This window comes from Mauremys reevesii, linkage group 11 (genome assembly GCF_016161935.1).
Source record: "Mauremys reevesii isolate NIE-2019 linkage group 11, ASM1616193v1, whole genome shotgun sequence".
NCBI lineage: Eukaryota > Metazoa > Chordata > Testudines > Geoemydidae > Mauremys > Mauremys reevesii.
Window position 1 is genome coordinate 39014419 of NC_052633.1, and position 21124 is coordinate 39035542.

The following is a 21124-nucleotide window of genomic DNA, read 5'->3' on the forward strand; positions in this document are numbered from 1 at the left end:
TTTCCATATTAAATATATAGAGACTACCACAACTCCATAATACTGTACATCCCAAATCCATGTGAACTCCCCTTTTTCCCAGGCTAATAGTAAATGAAGAGCTAGATTGGTTTGGTAAATGAGGTATTTTGTGATCTGTGTGCTAATGGACAAATTCTCAAGAAGTCTTATTGGACTTCAAAGGCCTTGTACCCACCTACACCAGTAGAAAATTTGGCACTATATTTGTGCAATTGACTGGGTAAAGAAGCGTACACTGTCTGTATCTGGAATGGGAGGTATTGCGACTCACATCATGAGGTTGCTATAGTGTGGTCCCAAGTCCACATGGGAGGTGTTCAACTCTTCTGCTATTAGCAGAAGTGGGAGCCGTAGTGTATTTAAGTACTGTGCCAGTTAGATGTACTCTGATTAAGATTACCAGAAACTTTGTGAAAAACCCTTGTGGCCCATTCGTAGAGCTCTCACCATTGCTAACATTGGTGGGGGAAGTTTTAAAAAATGTTTCTATAGTAGATAAGGCTTTAGGCTCCTTCTGTAGATCTAGGATGATATTGCTCTTCAAATAGCATATATATTGGTTGACTTTTGCAAGATTATCTCTGCTGTCAGCCAGTAAGTAGGTAAAATGTTAATGAACTACAAGTGGGCTAACAAAGTTCCCCTCTACCATTCATAAAAATAAATCTACTTTTCCAATTACCCTTATATCACAGCATAGGACCTATGGCTTTAGCACATTGTTTATAAACCCCCAAACTCCTATCTACTGTAGTTGGAAATATTTGTGTGGATCTTATCTGGGGTTAAAACAGCAGCAGTCATATATGCTTTGCTAAGAACATAAGATATCTTGTTGGTCACTCTGAAATTTTTATATGGCAAAATAAAAAGTGCATTATTCTCAAACATTTGGTTCCCAAAGGCAGATTGTGAACAAGTTGTCCAAACATAGTGCCATTGTCTCCCTCCTTGAGAATGAGTAACCTGCATATTTCTTTCAAGTTTAAAGAGAGGCAGGCAGCATTGCCTAGTATTTAAAGCACAGGACAGCTTCTGACCAGAAGCTTCTGAATTCCAATCACAGCTCCACTGATTACTTTGTGTGTCCATTTCCCCATCCATAAAGTGGGGATAATAATATTTATCTGTCTTGCATGGATCATGTTGCTAGGATTTATTAGTCTATGGGCCAAATATATCACTTGATGTAAACAGGTGTAATTACATTGGACTACAATGGAGTTGCTGCATTTGGTTATGCCAGTAATGAATTTGTCCAGCATTTTACAGATATGAAATGCTACTAAATATAAGTACTAATTATAATTTCTGGTACTATATATGTAACATAACAACACTAATTAGAGCTGGCAAAAAGATTTTTTGAGGGATGGGGCAATTTTTGTCAAAAGTTCAAGTGTTTTTTTTACCAGATCTACTTATACTGTGATTTGTATAGTGCCTTTAATAAGGATCTTCAAGCACTTTACAAACATTATTAAATAATTCATGCAACATCGGTGTGAGAGGGGCAATATTATATCCATTTTACAGATGAAATATACAGGGGTTAGTGACTTACTAAGTCACTGGTAGAGCCAGGAATATGACTCCCAGTCAGTTTTTTCTACCTAGTAGACCTTGCTTCCTCTGCACTGCATCTTGTTTAGGTGTAAATGACTGTATAAGGTGTAAGGCAGTACAGAGTCAGACCCCTATAGCAGTTCTCAGTCTGGGAGTCATGAACAGATGTCAGGTCTAGACTACCCTAACCTTTCTACGTTGGTAGAAACAGAGGGGTATCCTGGGGTGGTCACTTTATAGAAAAGGGAGTTGCGAATGTAAAGGCTGAGAACCACTGATCCAGAGCTCTGGTAGGTGGGAGAGGAATCACACAAAGAGTGTGAGGTTGTGCACTAGTGGGCAAGATCCATACCAAGGTCTTTGTAGCAAAGGCTGGCACCCTCCCCTCTCCCCCCCCGGACCGCCAGCATCTGGCCTAGGTCAGTTTCCTCACAGCCCTGTCTGGCAGGCGCCAGGCGGTCACAACCCCAGGGCTAGGCACTCCTGCCTCGCTCGAGACCGCTGGCCTCCTCTGGGAGCTGCCTCACTCCGGCCACCCTCCATCCTTGGGGACCGCTTAGTGGGGCCACAAACTTCAGGCGCCTTCACTCCCCCGCCCGCGGACTGGCAGCGCCACGGTCCCAGTCCCCGCCTGCCGGGCGGCGGCGTGGGGGGGCTCATTAGCATAGGGCCGGGCTGCGGCGGCGCGGCTGGCTGGTGGTAGCGCCGGGCTGGCAGCTCCTCCTCCCCCTCCCCGCGCTCAGCATGGCGGTCAAGGTGACTCTGCTCCTCCGTCGCTTGTTGCATAAGGAGCCGGGTGTTGCGGGGGGCCAGGCAGGGAGCCGGCGGCTGCTGCTGCTCCTCTGTGGGCCTGATACCCGGCAGCGGCCCCCAGAGAGCAACCCTGGGGAAGGGGGCGATGGGGTGTGAGGGAGATGGGGGGGGAGAGAGCGCCCCCCACCGCGGGACAAGGAGTGTGTGGGAGGGGAAGGGAAGGGGGGAGAGCGCCCCTTGGGGGCAGGGGCGAGTAGTGGGAAGGAAGGGAGCAGCTTTGGGGGGGAAGGGTCCTGTGGTGGGGGGGTGGGGGATGGGAGGGAGCAACTCCGGATGGAAAGGTCCTGTGGTGGGGGCAGGGAGCAGCTTTGAGGTAAGGGTCTGTTGTGGGCAGTGTGGGGGTGAGAGCAGCTCTGGGGGGCGGTATTGAGGGTGAATAGAGTAGCTCTTTGGGAAGATGGGAGTTTTACAGCAGGAGCTTGCAGAGCAGACCTCAGCTGGGGGAGCACAGTTAGGGTTGGGGAGTTTTCAGAACAATGCATCTCACTTGGAAAAATATTGATGCATCTTGTTGTGTATGTTTGTTGTTCTGTTGCACATAGTCAAGCCAAAGGTGTAAAATGTGTTTGCTTAGTGAGTTTTTAGCCTACAAGTGTAGCCTGGATGCTGGCACATGTGCTTGAACTTTTCAGTGTCCCAAGGTCTTCCCAATTGTCTGAACTAGAGAGCGGTCATGTTTTAATTCAAATTAACTAAGACAATTATAAATGCAAGTGGAGACACTTCAGAAGTGTTGGCGATTTACTGCAACTCCTTCTGCTAAGGGCAATTTCTACCATTTGGGGCACTGGAGATACTGTTGCTCCTGACATTTGGGCCTGTTTCACTGTCTCCCTTGTTCTCAGACAACAGTTACTGAGTTTGACAGCTATCACTACTCCCTGAATTGTTTTAAAGTTAAGCAATGAAAACTTAGATTTTAATGTTTGGGATTCTGTTTATCAGTTAGATAAGAGAGTTGACATTTATTACCCTTATCAGCATAGATTGCATGAGGATTCCCTATGCTACAAGTCAATTACCTAGCTAGTAAAGCATTAACTTTCATTTCTTGACTTTACAGGTGCAAACAACCAAAAGAGCGGATCCCAATGAGCTACGGAACATATTTTTGCAGGTAAACTGATATATTTGATTGACAGTTATTTCTTTAAGGGTATGCCTTCACTACCAATGTTAAAGCGCTGCCACAGCTGTGTAGTTGCGGCACCAGCGCTGGAAGAGAGCTCTCCCCGTGCTATAAAAAAACACCTCCACGAGGGGAGTAGCTACCAGCGCTGAGAGCGCGGCTCCCCATTGCTGGTGCACTGTCTACACTGCCACTTTACAGTGCTGAAACTTGCATCGCTCACGGGGGTATTTTTTCACATTCCTGTGCGAGAAAGTTTCAGAGCTGTAAAGTGGCAGTGTAGACAAGGCCTAACCGTTGATATGCCAGGGAGGGGTGGTTGCTTTGGGGAGTGGTTACTATGGCGGGGCGGTTTCTATGGGAGGACGGTTGGTACACTGCTACCTCAATATAACGCCACCCGATATGACACGATATAATGCGGTAAAGCAGTGCTCTGGGGGGGCAGGGCTGCGCACTCCGGTGAATCAAAGCAAGTTCGATATAACATGGTTTCACCTATAACGTGGTAAGATTTTTTGGCCCCTAAGGACAGCGTTATATTGAGGTAGAGGTGTATGTCAAAGTATGTGACACACATTTTATGTCACACTCAGATATTTAAAGTTCATATTCTTTATATTGTATGTCTAAAGGCCCTTTTAGGTTTGAGTTGTATTAAGGTAAACTGATACTGAAACAAGTTATGGCTTAGTATTTCTTTCCTTCAAATATTTTTGAAATAGTTACAACATTTCCTCTATAGCACAAAAACAAAACCCCAAACCCTAAGCTGCATTATTTTTTTAAGATACACTTTTCAAGATAATAAAAAAGCCCTACCTTGAAAGTGGTTTTCTACTGTAGCTCTTACCTTAAGGATTTTCCTGATTCTCGTATAAAAATGTTGGACTATAGTTAAGAGTCGTAAAAAATAAATCTACACCTCAACTTGCTGTGTGTGTATGTACTAGTCTGTTTACATCATGTCACTTTCTTAGTATAAGGTACTAAGATTGGTATGTTTATATTGAATTACTGGAAGCTTTTTTCTCCCCTCCTCTCTGATTTCCCTCAAGCCGTCAGAAAGATCATTCTAAAAGGAAAACACAAAATTATGAAAGTAAGATTTTGTAACAAGAATGATGTGATCAAATGTGGGGCAGTGTCTTTGGTCCTAGATTGTGTCCCTTAATATTTTAAATATCTTTCCATGTAAAAATATTTCCCTTACATTCAGAAATTCTCAAGTAAAACACTTTAGCTAGAATACAGGAAATGAAAGTAATTTTAAATTAAGGAGTTCCACTGGAAATAAGACCATAATAACACAAATCACCTTTATGTCTCCCTTGACATGTGATCTTTGATGCTGTATTATCAAGTTCCCAGATGTGATAAGCAGCCAAGAGACCCTTTTGGCTGAGAGAACTAATTATATCTAACCATCAAATTTTTTCATAGATGGTTAACTTGAATACAGGAGTGGGTGTTAAAAATTGCAATGTTATATTCAAATGATTGTCTGTCTAATTTTTTAACATCTGATATATCATGTAAATTCCCCCCTCACCCCCCCAGCATAAAAGCATAAACTAGAGGTGTAGTATTTAGTCTTAAAGAATAAAATAGTTAATTATTAATTTATTGAAGTACAAATGAATATTAGATATCTAAAAGCTGTTTTATTGGCTTGTGGACTTCTGGTAGTTAGACCGTCAAACAAACATTTTGCAAGTCATACACAGGACTTGAAACATGACTGGGTTGTTTTCTGACATTTGACGTATTTAATTTTTTGCATACTCTTATTCTGTTCAACTGGAATGCTCTGCATAATACAGAGCATATGTGATTCTTGTCTTACGTTGTGTTTTGAAGTAGGAGTTTTTGTTGCTGAAATGAAGTAAATTATTTGAAGTCATGTATGTAGTATTTTTATCCTTACAGTGATGCTAAATCTGTAAGTTCTCGATATGAAGTTAAATATTTTACTGGCAGGTAGGCAGTTTATTGTTTTTAAAAAGTCTTAATTCCACAAGTTCTACAACAGATATGCAAACCACATTGTTTTGTGCACATGAGAAATGAAGATGTAATGGCTGCCATATTACTTTTCTTGCAATAAAAAAGCTATAGGAACTTAAACATTTTAAATTGTACTAGTATTTAGAGGTACATCAAATTAAGAAAAAGTTACGGGCATAGAAATACATCTTCTTGTGTTTCTTTTTGATAATTTGGCAAATTACACAAGTTTGAAATCCTGTTTGTGCTATGTTGGTAGGTTATAAATAAACTTACTGTATTTATAATTTTTTTATCACAACAGAAACCCTCCAGACAAAAACGAATAGAACTTTGTTGAGAAATAGTGTTACAACACATTTCATAGGTCAGATATGTTGTGCTCTTTGCTGAGAGTGCAAGTCTGTTCCATGTTGTTCAGCTAAAGGGCGTGCATTCCTGCCTAAATTTGGCTTCCCTTGAAAATAGACATAAGTAACGATGAGTATCATGAAATGGAATAGAGTTCATGTGTTCACCTTGCACTGTGGTACAGGGTGTCCTTATCCTTCCTCCTGTTCACACGATACATTCTACTAAATGTTACCATCCAATTCACATGAATATATTAGTGTGTATGCTGTGCCTATATTATCAGAATTTCTGAAGCTTGGTGTAAGATTTTATTGTTTAAATTATTAAAGTGTTAGCAGAAAATATTTTTATTTTTAGAGTACAAAAGCTTAAAGGAACAAAACAAAGGAAAAGTTGAAATGGAGAGTAGGAGGAACACAGATCTCTTTAGGACAGTGTTTATCTAATTTCTTGGTGAGCCTCCACTTTTTTTTCCTAGAGGAGATGTAGTTAAATGTGGGAAGTATCTGGTTGAATGAGTCCCTGTCAGTTGAACCCAAAATGGAACTGAACCAGCAAGAAAGGAAAAGGGTAACATGTTCCTTTTTCATTTATTTAAAATGCAGTACCATTTTTTCCATTAAAAGTCCATTTTCTCAAATCCATTGCACCTGATTTAATGAGAATGATAAGAGGGATACCTGTGATTTTTTCTTCTGTAAAAGATAAAGTTTGGAGGGCTAGAGGAAATATTAGTTTAGGCTGAAAACCAATGTGATGACATCTAACTGTATATTAAAAAGACAGACTGTACTTAGCTTAGACATGTTATCTTGTGGTGGTAGAAAACAAGATGTTCAAATTAATCAAATGCTCAGTTTTGAATGATCCTTTTTATATGTGATAGAATTCTCTTTTGCAAAGAAATAATTTGAAATTGAAGAATCCATTTTAATTTTAGTATAAAGTTTAATGTGTAATAAAGTAAATTTATTTTAATTTTGGGGTAAATTAAATAACTTATTAATAAAATATAGATACATATAAGAGAATATATATATAATCAGAGTTTAGTCAAACGTTTTATTTTGTTCATGCTAAGAGATACTTGCTTTATAGTTTGCATCGCAGAAAGGTCACTTGGGGCCAGATACTATGAATTTATAAATACATGTCAAAAGTGAAAGGCTTACCTACTTTGTCACTCCTTATTATGTTGGCTTTTTGCCAGCAACTTTTCTAAATACAGTATCATGACTTTCTCATATGGAGCTGAGAATAATCTGTCAGATAACGGTTCATTCATTTGTATCAAAAATAAATTCCAAAACAGTTTCTTTATTGTAAAATAATTCACAATTTAATAAAAATAGTTTGATTAGTTTGTTTCTAAAGAATTAGGACAATTATGTTTACATGCTTAAATGTTTACTGTCTTTCATGTGCCCTTGACTGCATGCTCCCTCTTTTATAACTGAATTCTGCTGCTGTTGTGGATATTTCCAGTACCCTGTATGTTCTATGATCTTGCATATGCAGAGTTTAACTGTGGAATGCACTTCTTACAGCAGAATCATGCTTCATAATCTAAGGTTTTATTATTTTAAAATGGAAGGTTAACTTTAAGACGGTGTTGCAATGATGTTTGCCTGAGTTTGCAAACATGCAGGAACCCTGAAACAATAGCTCTGATAAAGTGTAAACTACCCTGTTCATTTTAATGGAGTGTTAATTCTTAAATCTAAGACAACAGTTTATTGTTTGTCATATGGTGAGTCCCACATGCCCCAGTCAAAATAAGGGCCCATTTTGCTAGCTTTCGTACAAATACATAGACAGATGCAGTCCCTGGCCCAGAAACTTTGCAGTCTAAGGGCAGGTCTACACTAAGGGCGGGGGTCGAACTAGGGTACGCAAGTTCAGCTACGTGAATAGCGTAGCTGAATTCGAAGTACCCTAGTTCGAACTACTCACTCGTCCAGACACCGCGGAATCGAAGTCCGCGGCTCCAAGGTCGACTCCGCCACCGCCGTTTGCAGTGGTGGAGTACCGGAGTTGACCGCGGCGCTTCCGGAGTTCGAACTATCATGTCACTGCTGATAATTTTAACAGCAGTATTCATCTAATATTCTTCTTAACCCACAGTCCCAAACAATTCCCACGCTTTCTCTGGAGCCAAAAGCCCTGCCTTCCTCTTTCTCAGATTTTGAAACCTCCAGCTTCTCTGATAACTTCTGTGATGCAGTTATGGATAGTCAAAACAAAAATATATTTTCAGTGCAAAAAACTATGAAACATTGAAGACTAAAAATGTGGACCACAGCTTACCGTAATTTGAATGTAACAAAAGTAAACACTGGGGCTACTGTAATAATTGCCGTATTCATTTTGTTTAATATGCCAAAACACTCCTATTATTTTAAATGGAGCTACTCCAGAATTTCCAGTATGCCATCCAGAGATCTGCACATGCATGGGAGCCTTGCTGCAGAAATTAGATCCAGCATATACATGGGCCTATAGTGTTTCTCTTAAATGGTGTGTGCACATCAGAGTATTATAAAAATACTGTGACGCATGGCTAGAAAGAGTTAAGCATCCTGCAAAATAAATAACTCTCAGAAGACATATAGGGAGCTAATGTTTGTGTTTTTGTGTATTTACATATGTATAAGTAGGGTGGACAGTGTAATCAACAGTCCTTGTCTATACTGTATTCTGATAATTCAGAGGTCAAAAGAAAACCATATATTGTAAATTAATTGTAAACTCGGGATATCTTAGTATTCATCTCTTTTTGAAATGTATTGTGAGTGGTGGAGGAACAATCAAATAGCCTTATGTTAATTCGTATAGCTAAGTACCAGTGATGGCCCTCCTTCAAAGTCATCCTAATTACCTTTTGTTTCCTGAGGAATTCCAACTTGTCAAAAGACATGAAATTGTATAAAAGATCCTTGGGTCCTGATTCTGTCATCTCAGGTCTGCTTAAGCTTCATCAGGGGAAGTCTGAGTCGCAAGACTGAGGTCCCAGTTATGCTAATACGCCCTGAATACGATATTTGAACATTGGACTGTGACCTATTAACTGAATGCTGAAGGAACTCTTTGCAACTACAAAGCTCACTATCTCTGCTATGAATCTGAATCTTAAGAATTGAACTCATGTCTGTATGTATATCGATCTTTTAACCATACTCTCTCCTGTTTTTTAATAAATTTTAGTTTAGTTAATAAGAATTGGCTGTAGTGTGAATTTGGGTAAGATCTGAAACATTAATCTGGATGGTAATGTGTCAGATCCTTTGGGATGGATAGAACCTTTTGTTTTATATGATGAAATAAGATTTACAGAAATTTTCATCATATTTGACGTGGGTACCTGGATGGAAGCCTGAGGCTGGATCACTTTAAGGGAACTGTGTTGTTTGGACTTCTGAGTAACCAGTAAGATAATAAAGAAGCTGTTTTATGCTGGTTTGGTGAATCTAAGTATTGGAATATCCCCCAGCTTTTTGGGGTTTGGCTGCCCCATTCTTTGCAGTTCACCCTAATGACTGCCCATAGCTGGCTCCCCACTAGGACCCTGGTCACAGTGGCGTAGTCGTGCTTGGATACACGTTAACACAGGTTAATTGGGTTTTTGAATCAGAACCATATGCTTGTCAAAATTTAATTTTGATATTGGAGAGTTTAAGGGTTAAAAATCAGTTACAGTGAGTGACTCTCGATCAAGATCCTGACAGAAAATGCTTGGAAGAATTGTGCTTACAGAGAGGGTTTTATTTTAAGCAAAAGGCCCCAGAGCAGGAACTACAAAATCTGTTAATTGCCAGTGATAAGGAAGCAGGCCCAGTGAAAATGCTTGCAGTGAGAAACCAGCAGCTAGAACTTGACCAAAAGCAAAAAATAGCTGATATGAAAGGAGAAGCTGCTGAAAGAGAACACCTGTGTTTTGAACACAAACAAAGAATGGCGTAAACTCGATTGCAGGAACTAGAAGCTAAGGCAGAAGTGGACAGGCTTAAGCGCCAACTCAAGAGAATAAAAGAACAACAGGAACTGTATCATTCTGGAAAGCCAGCTCCTCTCAGCAGCAAAGATGGGGATAGAATCTATCCAGTTTGTAACACTGTTGGTATGTTGTTTGACTCTAAGCAGTTGTCTGTGTATAACCAAATTTACCCCAACACTGCCACCTTTTATGTAAATGCTTTTACAGTGAGTTCGGGTGAAGGTAATCCCATAACTCGTGCAGAGAATGTAAAAGTCAATGGTAAAGCTGTTTAGGGCAAATTACAGCTTCTAATATCACTCTTGTTAAAACAGATTTTGTCAAAGAGGAAGATTATTTACCAAATAATATTGAATATTGTAATCCTCTATGAGTTTATTGTAAGTGTGCCTTTAACCAGAATCCATCTTGAATGGAATGGTGTTAAACATGAAGTTATAGCTGGTGTAAGGAAGTTATTGCCTAAGGATCTTTTGACTGGGGATGATGTTAAAACTTTGTTCAGTCAAGTTGATGACATAAACCAGTCACAGGAAAGAAATAATCCTGAACCTGTGTCTACTAGGGGCAAGGATTTGCCTATAGAGGGTTTCTCTAAATGTTTGTATGAGGAAGATAGCTGTTTATCTGTGCAATGAAGCAGTGAATAGGTGGAAAAAATTCCTAATTGTCTGGTATCTCAGAAGTGAATCTGGTATTAGATGGGTAGGGATAGCTCAGTGGTTTGAGCATTGGCCTGCTAAACCCAGCGTTGTGAGTTCAGCCCTTGAGGGGGGTCACTCTAGGGATCTGGGGCAAAAATCTGTCTGGGGATTGGTCCTGCTTAGAGCAGGAGGTTGGATTAGATGACCTCCTGATGTCCCTTCCAATCCTGATATTCTATGATTTTAAGGCTCAGGGAGATGTTTCTCTAGAGCAAATTAAAGCTGGTGATCAGGATAAAGCCCTAATTGAGAAAGAAAAGAGTAATTTTTTTTATGCGTGATGGAATGTTGGCTAGTAAAGCTTGGGAAAGTAAGTCTGACCCAGGTAAAAGTGATGTGCTTAAAGTAGCTCAGTGTAATAAGACACTATTTGTAGAAAACAGCAGTTTATCTGTTAAGGGAGGGAAAGGCAAAGAAAGTTTAGATGAGCATAGGCAGCCTTCTGAGCTGATGGCTTTGTCTCATCAGCAGTTTGGGAAGGTAAGGTTAGTGGAACATGAGTATCCCTGTACCTTACCTGTTACCAGTGTGGAGAATTGTGACAGTGAAGGAAATGTTCCTGTGTCTATTAGGGGTAATGACTTGCCTATGAAGGTAGCTACCCCAATCTCCAAGCAATTGTCTGTGAACAGCCATGTGTGCTGGGACAAAGGAAAGGATATCCCAAGCTGTTTGTCTGTTAAAGGGGAATGTTTCTCCAGCTCTTTTCTGTCTGTAAAGCAAACAGAAGAAGCCTGTCAGCCTATGATGGTTGAAAATTTATCAGTTGACCGAGAGCTGATTCTGTATACAACTAAAGCCCAGGAAGGAAGTGGTCCTGAATTTGTGTCTGCTAGGGATGATGACATTATAACTAGGTTGCATCCAGTTAATGTCATAAATAGCTCCCAGAGACCAAGCGATTCTGGTGCTTCTATTTTGCTTGTTGCTAGTATGTTGCTGGGTAAAGATATGATAACCTTGTCTGATCAGGGTGATATCATAGCCAGGGCACAAGGAAAGCATGAAGGTTATTTGACTGTTATCCACTAACAGTGGAGAAACTTGTAACAGGGAAGAGAATGCTTCCACTCTTGTGACTATGAAGTCTAGCAGTTTACCTGAAAGGGAGTTTGTGAAAATCCTCCTAATTGGACAGAGGTGATTCTGGATTTAAGTGAAACCCAGAAAGTGTCTGTTGTTGCTCAGGAAAATGTTCCTTTAGAGAAGGCCTGCACAACTTGTAAAGCAGCGAGGGCCACATTACTCCAAAGAAAACAGCTGAGGGCTGAAACCCCCCGCCCCCCCCCCCGGACCTCCCGGCCCTGCAGAAACACCCTGCTCCAGCACTGCCCAGCCCTGCAGAAACAAACCCTCCTTCCCCAGCGCTGCCCCACCACAACAGCTGTGGGCCAAAAAGGAAGGTTGGGGGTGGGGAGGTGATACTTGATTTTAAATCAACCAGGGGCTCCCAGCTGAAGAGGTGGCTGGGAGCCCTCAGGGTCAAATTAAAGGGCCCGGAGCTCCGGCGGCTGGGGGAACCCGGAGCTTTGCGGGGCTGGGGCAGGGATTTAAAGGGCCCAGAGCTCCTGCCACTGAGGGGAGCCCGAGCCCTTTAAATCCCAGCCCCAGCCCATGCGCTGGAGCCGCGGCCAGGATTCAAAGGGCTCTGGGCTGCCTGCAGCTGCGGGGAGCCCTGAGCCCTTTAAATCTCAGCCGCCGTCGGGATTCAAAGGGCTCTGGGCTACCTGTGGCGGCTGGGAGCCCTGAGCCCTTTAAATCTCAGCCGCGGGCGGGAATCTCTGCGGGCAGCCCAGAGCCCTTTGAATCCTGGCCACGGCTGAGATTTAAAGGGCTCAGGGCTTCCCGCCGCTGCCGGCAGCCCAGAGCCCTATGAATCCCGGCCGCAGCTGGGATTTTAAAGGGCTCTGGGCTCCCCGTGGCTGCGGGCAGCCCAGAGCCCTTTGATTCCTGGCTGCAGGCCGCACAGTGAGCCTCCGCGGGCCGTATGTTGTGCAGACCTGCTTTAGAGCAAGCCCAAGGTGAAAAGGGCAGAATTTCTGTGAAAAATGGATTGTTGCTTAGAAAAATTCCTCAAGAGAAAAATCTTCAGGGTAGTTTTTTGCAAGCAGTTTGCTGCAACTAATGGGTATGGAAGTGATTTGATTGAGTTAACTCAGGGTGAATCATTGTATAGAGAAAGCAACATTTTGTTTGGGAGACTTGTTCCAGTTCCTAACTGCCAGAGTCTTTCTGAGGTGTATAGATCCACAGACTTTGCTTTAGAAAGATCCAGTGAATATCTTTGAAAAGGTTTCGAATGAAATAAAAATTGTTAGGGAATTTAAACAGCCCTATAAGCTTAACCAACTTGTTGGAGAGGCAGTGTTGTTGAAACATGAATGTCTCCATGTTGATTCTTTAAGTAAGTAGTCTGTGACTCAGGCACTGAGGAAAGATCGGGTTACTGGGTTACAAGGATGCAGGGGAGAGCAGGCAAACTCTCATCTCTAGATATTTTGGATATGACTTGTAGTTTCTTAGCCCTGATCTACACTACGAGTTTAGGTCGAATTTAGCAGCGTTAGATCGATTTAACCCTGCACCCGGCCACAGGACGAAGTCATTTTTGCCGACTTAAAGGGCTCTTAAAATCGATTTCTGTACTCCTCCCTGACAAGGGGATTAGTGCTGAAATCGACATCGCTAGGTCGAATTTGGGGTAGTGTGGACGCAATTTGACGGTATTGGCCTCAGGGAGCTATCCCAGAGTACTCCATTGTGACCGCTCTGGCAGCACTTTCAATTCAGATGAACTAGCCAGGTACACAGCAAAAGCCCCGGGAACTTCTGAATTTCATTTCCTGTTTGGCCAGTGTGGCGAGCTCATCAGCACAAGTGACCATGGAGTCCCAGAATCGCAAAAGAGCTCTAGCATGGACTGAATGGGAGGTACTGGATCTGATTGCTGTTTGGGGAGACAAATCCATGCTATCAGAACTCCGTTCTAAAAGACGAAATGCCAGAAATTTTCAAAAAATCTCCAAGGGCATGATGGACAGAGGCTACAACAGGGACCTGCAGCAGTGCTGCGTGAAAATTAAGGAGCTCAAGCAAGCTTACCAAAGCCCTAGACATGCCTCTTCTATGATGAGCTGCATGCAATTCGGGGGTGGGGTGGGGATCTACCACTACCCCACCCCTGTCCGTGGACACCTGCAAGGGGGTAATCTCATTCAACAGGGATGAGGATTTTGGGGATGAGGAAGATGAGGAGGTGGAGTAGGATGAGGATAGCGCACAGCAGGCAAGTGGAGAAACCATTCTCTCCGACAGCCAGGAACTGTTTATCACCCTGGAGCCAATACCCTTCCAGCCCTCCCAAGGTGGGCTCACGGACCTTGAAGCCGGAGAAGGCACCTCTGGTGAGTGTACCTTTGTAAATACAATGCATGGTTTAAAAGCAAGCATGTTTAATGATTAATTTGTCCTGAAGACTTGGGATGCATTCGCGGCCAGTACAGCCCCTCCTTTTAAATGGCCAACCCAACAGGTCCTTGGTATGGGAAAGGAGGGCGCTGCTGTTTGAAACCATTCCCACATGTTATGAAGGTTGAAGAAGCCGAAAAACTGTGGCTTACCATGGCTGCCTGGAAGCCAAATTCTGTTGCCCGGCCCTGCGTGTGTGATGTCTCACACCAAACCTGCAGGCCCTCAATATAAGAGGCAAAATGCAACCTTGTAATGAAAGCACATATGCTATGTAATGTTAACAGCTTGGTTCACTGTGAGAGTCTAACCACTGTTCTCTAAAATGTGTCTTTTTAAATACTACTCTCCCTTTTTTCCCTCCCACAGTTGCAAATGTTTCAACGCTCCCCCTATCATCTCCGTCCCAGAGACTAGTGCAGATAAGAAGGTGAAAAAAAACCACTCGTGATGAAATGTTCTCTGACCTCATGCAGTCCTCCCGCACTGAAAGCGCTCAGCAGAATGCATGGAGGCAAACAATGTCAGAGTTCAGGAAAGCAGAAAATGAATGTGAGGACGGGGGGACGAGTGAGATGAGAGGTAGTGGCAGTGCGATGAGAGGAGGGAGGATGCAATGCTGAGGCTCCTGGGGGTGGGCAGAGGGCTCTGGGCACCCAACCACTCCACCCCAGAGGACTGCCCAAGCAACAGAAGGCTGGCGTTCAATAAGTTTTGAAGTGCAGTGTGGCCTTGTCCTTCCCTCCTCCCCCACCCCTCCTGGGCTACCTTGGCAGTTATCTCCCTAATTGTGTGACAAATTAATAAAGAAGGCATGATTTTGAAACAATAATGACTTTATTGCTTCTGCAAGTAGTGATCGAAGGGGGGAGGTCGGTTGGCTTACAGAGAAGTAGAGTGAACCAAGGGGGTGGGTTTTCATCAAGGAGAAACACACACAACTGTCACACCGTAGCCTGGCCAGTCATGAAATTGGTTTTCAAAGCTTCTCTGATGTGCATCACACCCTGCTGTGCTCTTCTAATCGCCCTGGTGTCAGGCTGTGCGTAATCAGTGGCCAGGCGATTTGCCTCAACCTCCCACCCCGCCATAAACGTCTCCCCCTTACTCTCACAGATATGGTGGAGCACACAGCAAGCAGCAATAACAATGGGAATATTGGTTTCACTGAGGTCTAACCGAGTCAGTAAACTGCGCCAGCGCATTTTTAAACGTCCAAATGCACATTCTACCACCGTTCTGCACTTGCTCAGCCTGTAGTTGAACTGCTCCTTACTACTGTCCAGGCTGCCTGTGTATGGCTTCATGAGCCATGGCATTAAGGGGTAGGCTCGGTTCCCAAGGATAACTATAGGCATTTCAACATCCCCAACAGTTATTTTCTGGTCTGGGAAGTAAGTCCCTTCCTGCAGCTGTTCAAACAGACCAGAGTTCCTGCAGATGCGAGCGTCATGTATCTTTCCCGGCCATCCCACGTTGAAGTCGGTGAAATGTCCCTTGTGATCCACCAGTGCTTACAGCACCATTGAAAAGTACCCCTTGCGGTTTATGTACTGGCTGCCAAGGTGGTCTGGTCCCATGATAGGGATATGCGTTCTGTCTATCGCCCCACCACAGTTAGGGAATCCCATTTCAGCAAAGCCATCCACCATGACCTGCACATTTCCCAGAGTCACTACCCTTGATAGCAGCAGCTCAGTGATTGCGTTGGCTGCTTAGATCACAGGAGCCCCTACAGTAGATTTACCCACTCCAAATTGATTCCTGACTGACCGGTAGCTGTCTGGTGTTGCAAGCTTCCAGAGGGCTATCGCCACTCGCTTCTCTACTGTGAGGGCTGCTCACATCTTGGTATTGCGCTTCAGGGCAGGGGAAAGTAAGTCACAAAGTTCCATGAAAGTGCCCTTACACATGTGAAAGTTTTGCAGCCACTGGGAATCATCCCAGACCTGCAACACTGTGCAGTCCCACCAGTCTGTGCTTGTTTCTCGGGCCCAGAATCGGTGTTCACGGTGTGAACCTGCCCCATTACCACCATGATGTCCAAATTGCCAGGGCCCGTGCTTTGAGAGAAGTCTGTGTCCACATCCTCATCACTATTGTGATCATGCTGTCGTCGCCTCCTTGCCTGCTTTTGCAGGTCCTGCACATCCTGCAGGATTATGCGCGAGGTGTTTACAATACTCACAACAGCAGTGGTGAGCTGAGCGGGCTCTATGCTTGTCGTGGTATGGTGTCTGCAGGAGAGCAGAGTTTCAGCGGAAGCAGTGGATGACGACAGATGCCACGAGAATAGATATTTATACTCAACGATGAGAGGACCTGCGAGGTGGACAGGAGAGCATAGTTGCAATGGAAGCGGTGGATGACTGAGGTCATTACTCTATTGAGCTCAGTCATCATTTTACTCAATTAAGACTGAGCTCATTTACAACAGCAGGAGAGCAGAGTTTCAATGGAAGCGGTGGATGACGATGGTTTGCAGACCTACTGCACCGTCTGCTGCCAGCAGCACCCAGGGCACAAAAGCAGTGGTGACGGTGAGCTGAGCTGAGCGGGCTCCATGCTTGCTGTGGTATGGCATCTGGATGGAAAAAGGCGCGAAACGACTGTCTGCCGTTGCTTTCACGGAGGGAGGGCCGACTGACGACATGTACCCAAAACCACCCGCAACAATGTTGTAAATGTACATATGTGGTAGAACTGATGTTAATGTCATTGCTAATGATTGTAACTAACTTGTTGCTGATACCAAGAACTATAAAAATGTACAGTGTGCATGATCTTTTGGAAAAGCCCTTGAACGTGTTAAGAGTGGTACATAATTGAAACCCTTATGATTATGCTCTTTGGTTTAACAAGAACACACTTTGTGTTATTAGGCTTTTTAATGTTGAGACTTCACAGCTAATGCATAGACATATTTCTAAAACTGTTCACAGCAGAAAATACACTACAAGCTTGAACTGCTGTGCACAAAGGGAAATTGAGGTACAACACCTCACAGCCTTCAGGGCTGAATGCCAGGGTAAGTGCTCTCTGAAGAACATTAATGGCTATGTTAATATATAGGCCAAACCCTGGAATCACTAAAGTGTTTCACAAAGTATGGGCTAAGTTTTTGGCTGTGGCCAAAGCATGCATCAATAATTTGGCCTTACAAAGAATTCAATGTAAACACAGCTCATATCAATGTGGGGAGATCCTTAAGGTGTATCCAGGAGCTCTAATTTCGCCCTTCCACACAAGTCTCACGCTGGGGGTTTGACGCATGGCTAGAAAGGGTTAAACATCCTGCAAAATAAACAACCCTCAAAAGACATGTAGGGAGCTAATGTTTTGTGTTTTTGTGTATTTACATATGTATAAGTAGGGTGGACAGTATAATCAACAGTCCCTGTCTATGGTGTATTCTGATAATTCAATGTCAAAAGAACATCCTATCATATAAATGAATTGTAAACATGGGACATCTCAGTATTCATCTCTCCTTGAAATGTATTGTGAATGGTGGAGGAACAAGCAAATGGACTTATGTTAATTCGTATAGCGAAGTACCGATGATGGACCTCCTTCAAAGTCATCCTAATTACCTTTTGTTCCCTGAGGAATTCCAACTTATCAAAAGACATGAAATTGAATAAAATATCTTGGGTCCTAATTCTGTCATCTCAGGTCTGTTTAAGCTTCATCAGGGGAAGTTTGAGTCACAAGACTGAGGTCCCAGTTATGCTAATACGCCCTGAATATGATACTTGGACATTGTACTGTGACCTATTAACTGAATTCTAAAGGAACTCTTTGCAACTACAAAGCTCACCATCTCTACTATCAGACACAGGGTAGCCATGTTAGTCTGGATCTGTAAAAAGCAACAAAGAGTCCTGTGGCACCTTATAGACTAACAGATGTATTGGAGCATAAACTTTCATGGGTGAATACCCACTTCGTCATGCATGTAATGGAAATTGCCAGAGGCAGGTATAAATATGCAGGCCAGAATCAGTCTGGAGATAACAAGGTTAGCTCAATCAGGGAAGATGAGGTCCTCTTCTAGCAGTTGAGGTGTGAACCTGAATCTTAAGAATTGAACTCATGTCTGTGTGTATATTGATCTTTTAACCATACTCTCTCTCTCTCTCTCTTGTTTTTTAATAAATTTTAATTTAGTTAATAAGAATTGGCTGTAGCGTGTATTTGAGTAAGATCTGAAACATTCACAAATACCTAAAAGTCTGAAGATTGTTATATTATGAGCAAGGGTAGTATCACTTTTTAATATCTAATGCTTCTATAGGGATAGCGGTAGGGTCTGCATCCTGCCTTTGCAAGGGGATTGGACTAGACTATCTAGGTATGTTCTGCCTCAGATTACTGTGGTCCTAAAACCAGGCATTTCCTCTCCTTTTTTTCTCCAAGAAGTTCTAGAATTATAAACATTCAAGGGATAATGTCAAGATTGTTAATGTGTCTTGACATTAGATAAAGCCTGGTCACTTGACTGAAGATGTTGCACTGTAAGGAGGAATCTACGGAGGCTCTAGTTTGCTTCTGGCAAGTTACAAATATGGCCCTTAATTGGGTGAAGTTTTAACTTCCTGTTATTTGTCAGATACTTATGGGTTCCTGCTCTTCATGTTTGTATTTGGAAGAGGTGGGAGTTTGTTTTGTTTTTGAGGAAAAACCTAGTTTTTTTACTTGTTCTTTAAATCAAACTGACTGACATGCTTATGAATCAAGCTTTTACAAATTCAATTATACCTATTCAAATGATCTTTTATTCATAATCTGAATAAAGACTTAATGAAAAGACTGGATACAAAGTGCTGTTCTGGAATTTGTGGAATCTTAGGCACTTGCTTTTCTTAGAAGAAACACACTCACTGAGTCAATTTCTACATTGACATTACCTATAATTGAGCACTCTGATCTTATTTATTCAGTGTGCACTGGCAGACTGTTCTAGAAGACCCTCAGATTTTTGTAAATATTTCACAGTCTTGGAGCTTGTGAAAAATAGTTGTTCTTTTATATTTAAATATGTTTGCTCAAGAACCATTGTGTAAAATAAGTGGTGGTCATAGGAAAGAGAATCAGTAGTCAAATTCAGCTGGCTTGTGGTGGCTTGGTGAGCTGGTACATTTGAGTGGATTCCAAAATATTAAACTTTAATTTCACAATAGCTAAATCCATAGCTTTTAAATTCTGAACAAGTGCAGGGATGTTTTTCTGAGTCTGAACACAACCTGAAACAGAGCTCAGAGGCATGAACTGCCCCAATTTATCTCAGTACATGTTAACTCTAGAGCATAATTATAATTTGAATATAAATTCTGTTAATGTTCATTGATGCAAATATGCAAAAAAAATGGCATCAGCTGACAATTATTCCTACATACAGAATACGAAGAGGGATGATCATATGACTATCTGCCTAATCTACTGAAAATGGCATTTTGTTTTGGCATCTCAAGCATGGGCTTGCTTTGTAAGGGGAACTTGGGAAAGTAACAATACATTTTTCTCTGGATTAAAAACTTTAAAATGAATTCAACCTTAAATTTTTAAATATGGGAATCTAACTAAAATGGCAAAAGTGGTTATTGGAGATTAATAGGTGTTGGAAATATGCAATTTAAGTGTTACAATGTTTTGTGTTTTGGGAATGCTGAAATATTATAAGGACACAGTAAGAGTAAATTTGACCTGAAATTCAGGTTTTGAGAAAAAACAGTAGTAATGTTTCCAGTCATCTCTCTCAGCAGTATTTGCCCTAATAAAACCAGAAAGTGAGATCAATTTATATGTATGTAGTGTAAGATCTAAAGAAAGCAAATTACTAAACAGCATAAAGGGTGAAATGTAAACTGTTTAACTTTCTCAATTTTAATTGGAGTATTTTTTACAATTAAGTTTTAAGATGAGTACCTATAGACTATAGCTAAAATTGAACTAAACCTAAACAGTTTTCTCCAGACACAGTTATGTCCTATCCCATATTAATGGAGACAGATTCTATAAAGGCTTGCATAAAAATCCTCTCACTACAAATAGGAAAACATTCCAGCCTTAGAAATATATTATTTTGGTTGGATGTATCATACTGGTATGTAGGTTAATATGAGCATTTGAGCCCGTGAAAGGTAATGATGAATTCATATATGTGTGGCAGATTTTTTTGGAGGTGTGACTAAAGGATAAGTTTATTTAATTTCAGTATTTGTGATTTACCACTTTTCTTTTCTATTGTGTATATGAGAATCTTGGGTCAGAACTCAATACAGAGCAATATGTGTAGCTGACTTTCATGAAGTCTGTGTAAGGATTTTCTGGCTTACCTCACATTTTACTGTATATATTTTAGACCTTTTTTTAAATGTACACTTCAAAATATTGAGTATAACTTTTTTTGAAAAGTTAATAAACTTGTTTTCCCTGCCAAAATCCTTTGGTACTTCCCTGGCTCTCCATGCTGTTTCAGTTTTGCACACATTCATTCTCTGATCTTTCTCTGTTTGAAGTTAGTAGTGTTTTTAGATTTGAAATATTAAAATCTCTTGGGCACCACACAGTTTTGTCTTTTCACCTGCTATCAATGTAACTTTTTTTTTTGCTGTCAGTTATTACTGTATTAAAATTTAAAAATAGAGGCTTTTCAACTCTGGATCTAAGAAACAGGGAAGGAAGGATCTTTTTATTGATGATGTGGAGCCCAGAAGCTTGGACAGTCATCTTTCTGTATATTCTTACAAATAGATGCATTTGGTTTAATGCATAAAAAAAGAAGCTGCAACATCCGTGCCTTACTCCCACCCACCCCCCAAAAATGAAGCAACCTCAGGACAAAGTAGAAATGGAGTCCTTAGAAGTTGCTTTGAGTAATGCTTTTCTGTATATGTATCTTCACCAGAAGATGAGTCTCCCATGGGCACACAGGCTGCGGGGCATGCCCATGGGCCAGAGGAGCTCCACCCACCCTTCCTGACCCCGGCTCGGTGTCCCTCTCCTGCCAGTACCACACTCTGCTCCTCTGGTTTCCAACCCAGACCCACCCTTATGAGGCACACC

General features: G+C 42.0%; 1 protein-coding gene across 5 annotated transcripts in view; it reads left to right on the forward strand.

The window, feature by feature from the left end:
* SLC25A12 (solute carrier family 25 member 12) overlaps positions 1 to 21124 on the forward strand; it is a 94602-nt gene that overhangs the window by 6740 nt on the left and 66738 nt on the right. For 2 of the 5 annotated variants that reach the window (XM_039495430.1, XM_039495426.1), the window contains exon 2: positions 3464 to 3517. Coding sequence is in view for 3 of the 5 variants with exons in the window: in XM_039495426.1 (XP_039351360.1) it covers positions 3464 to 3517 (54 nt within the window). In the remaining 2 variants the exon portion in view is untranslated. Of the gene's footprint in view, positions 1 to 2150; positions 2344 to 2683; positions 2714 to 2774; positions 2916 to 3463; positions 3518 to 21124 lie in introns of those variants that run through there. The other 3 variants (XM_039495428.1, XM_039495429.1, XM_039495427.1) reach the window with 3 other exon arrangements.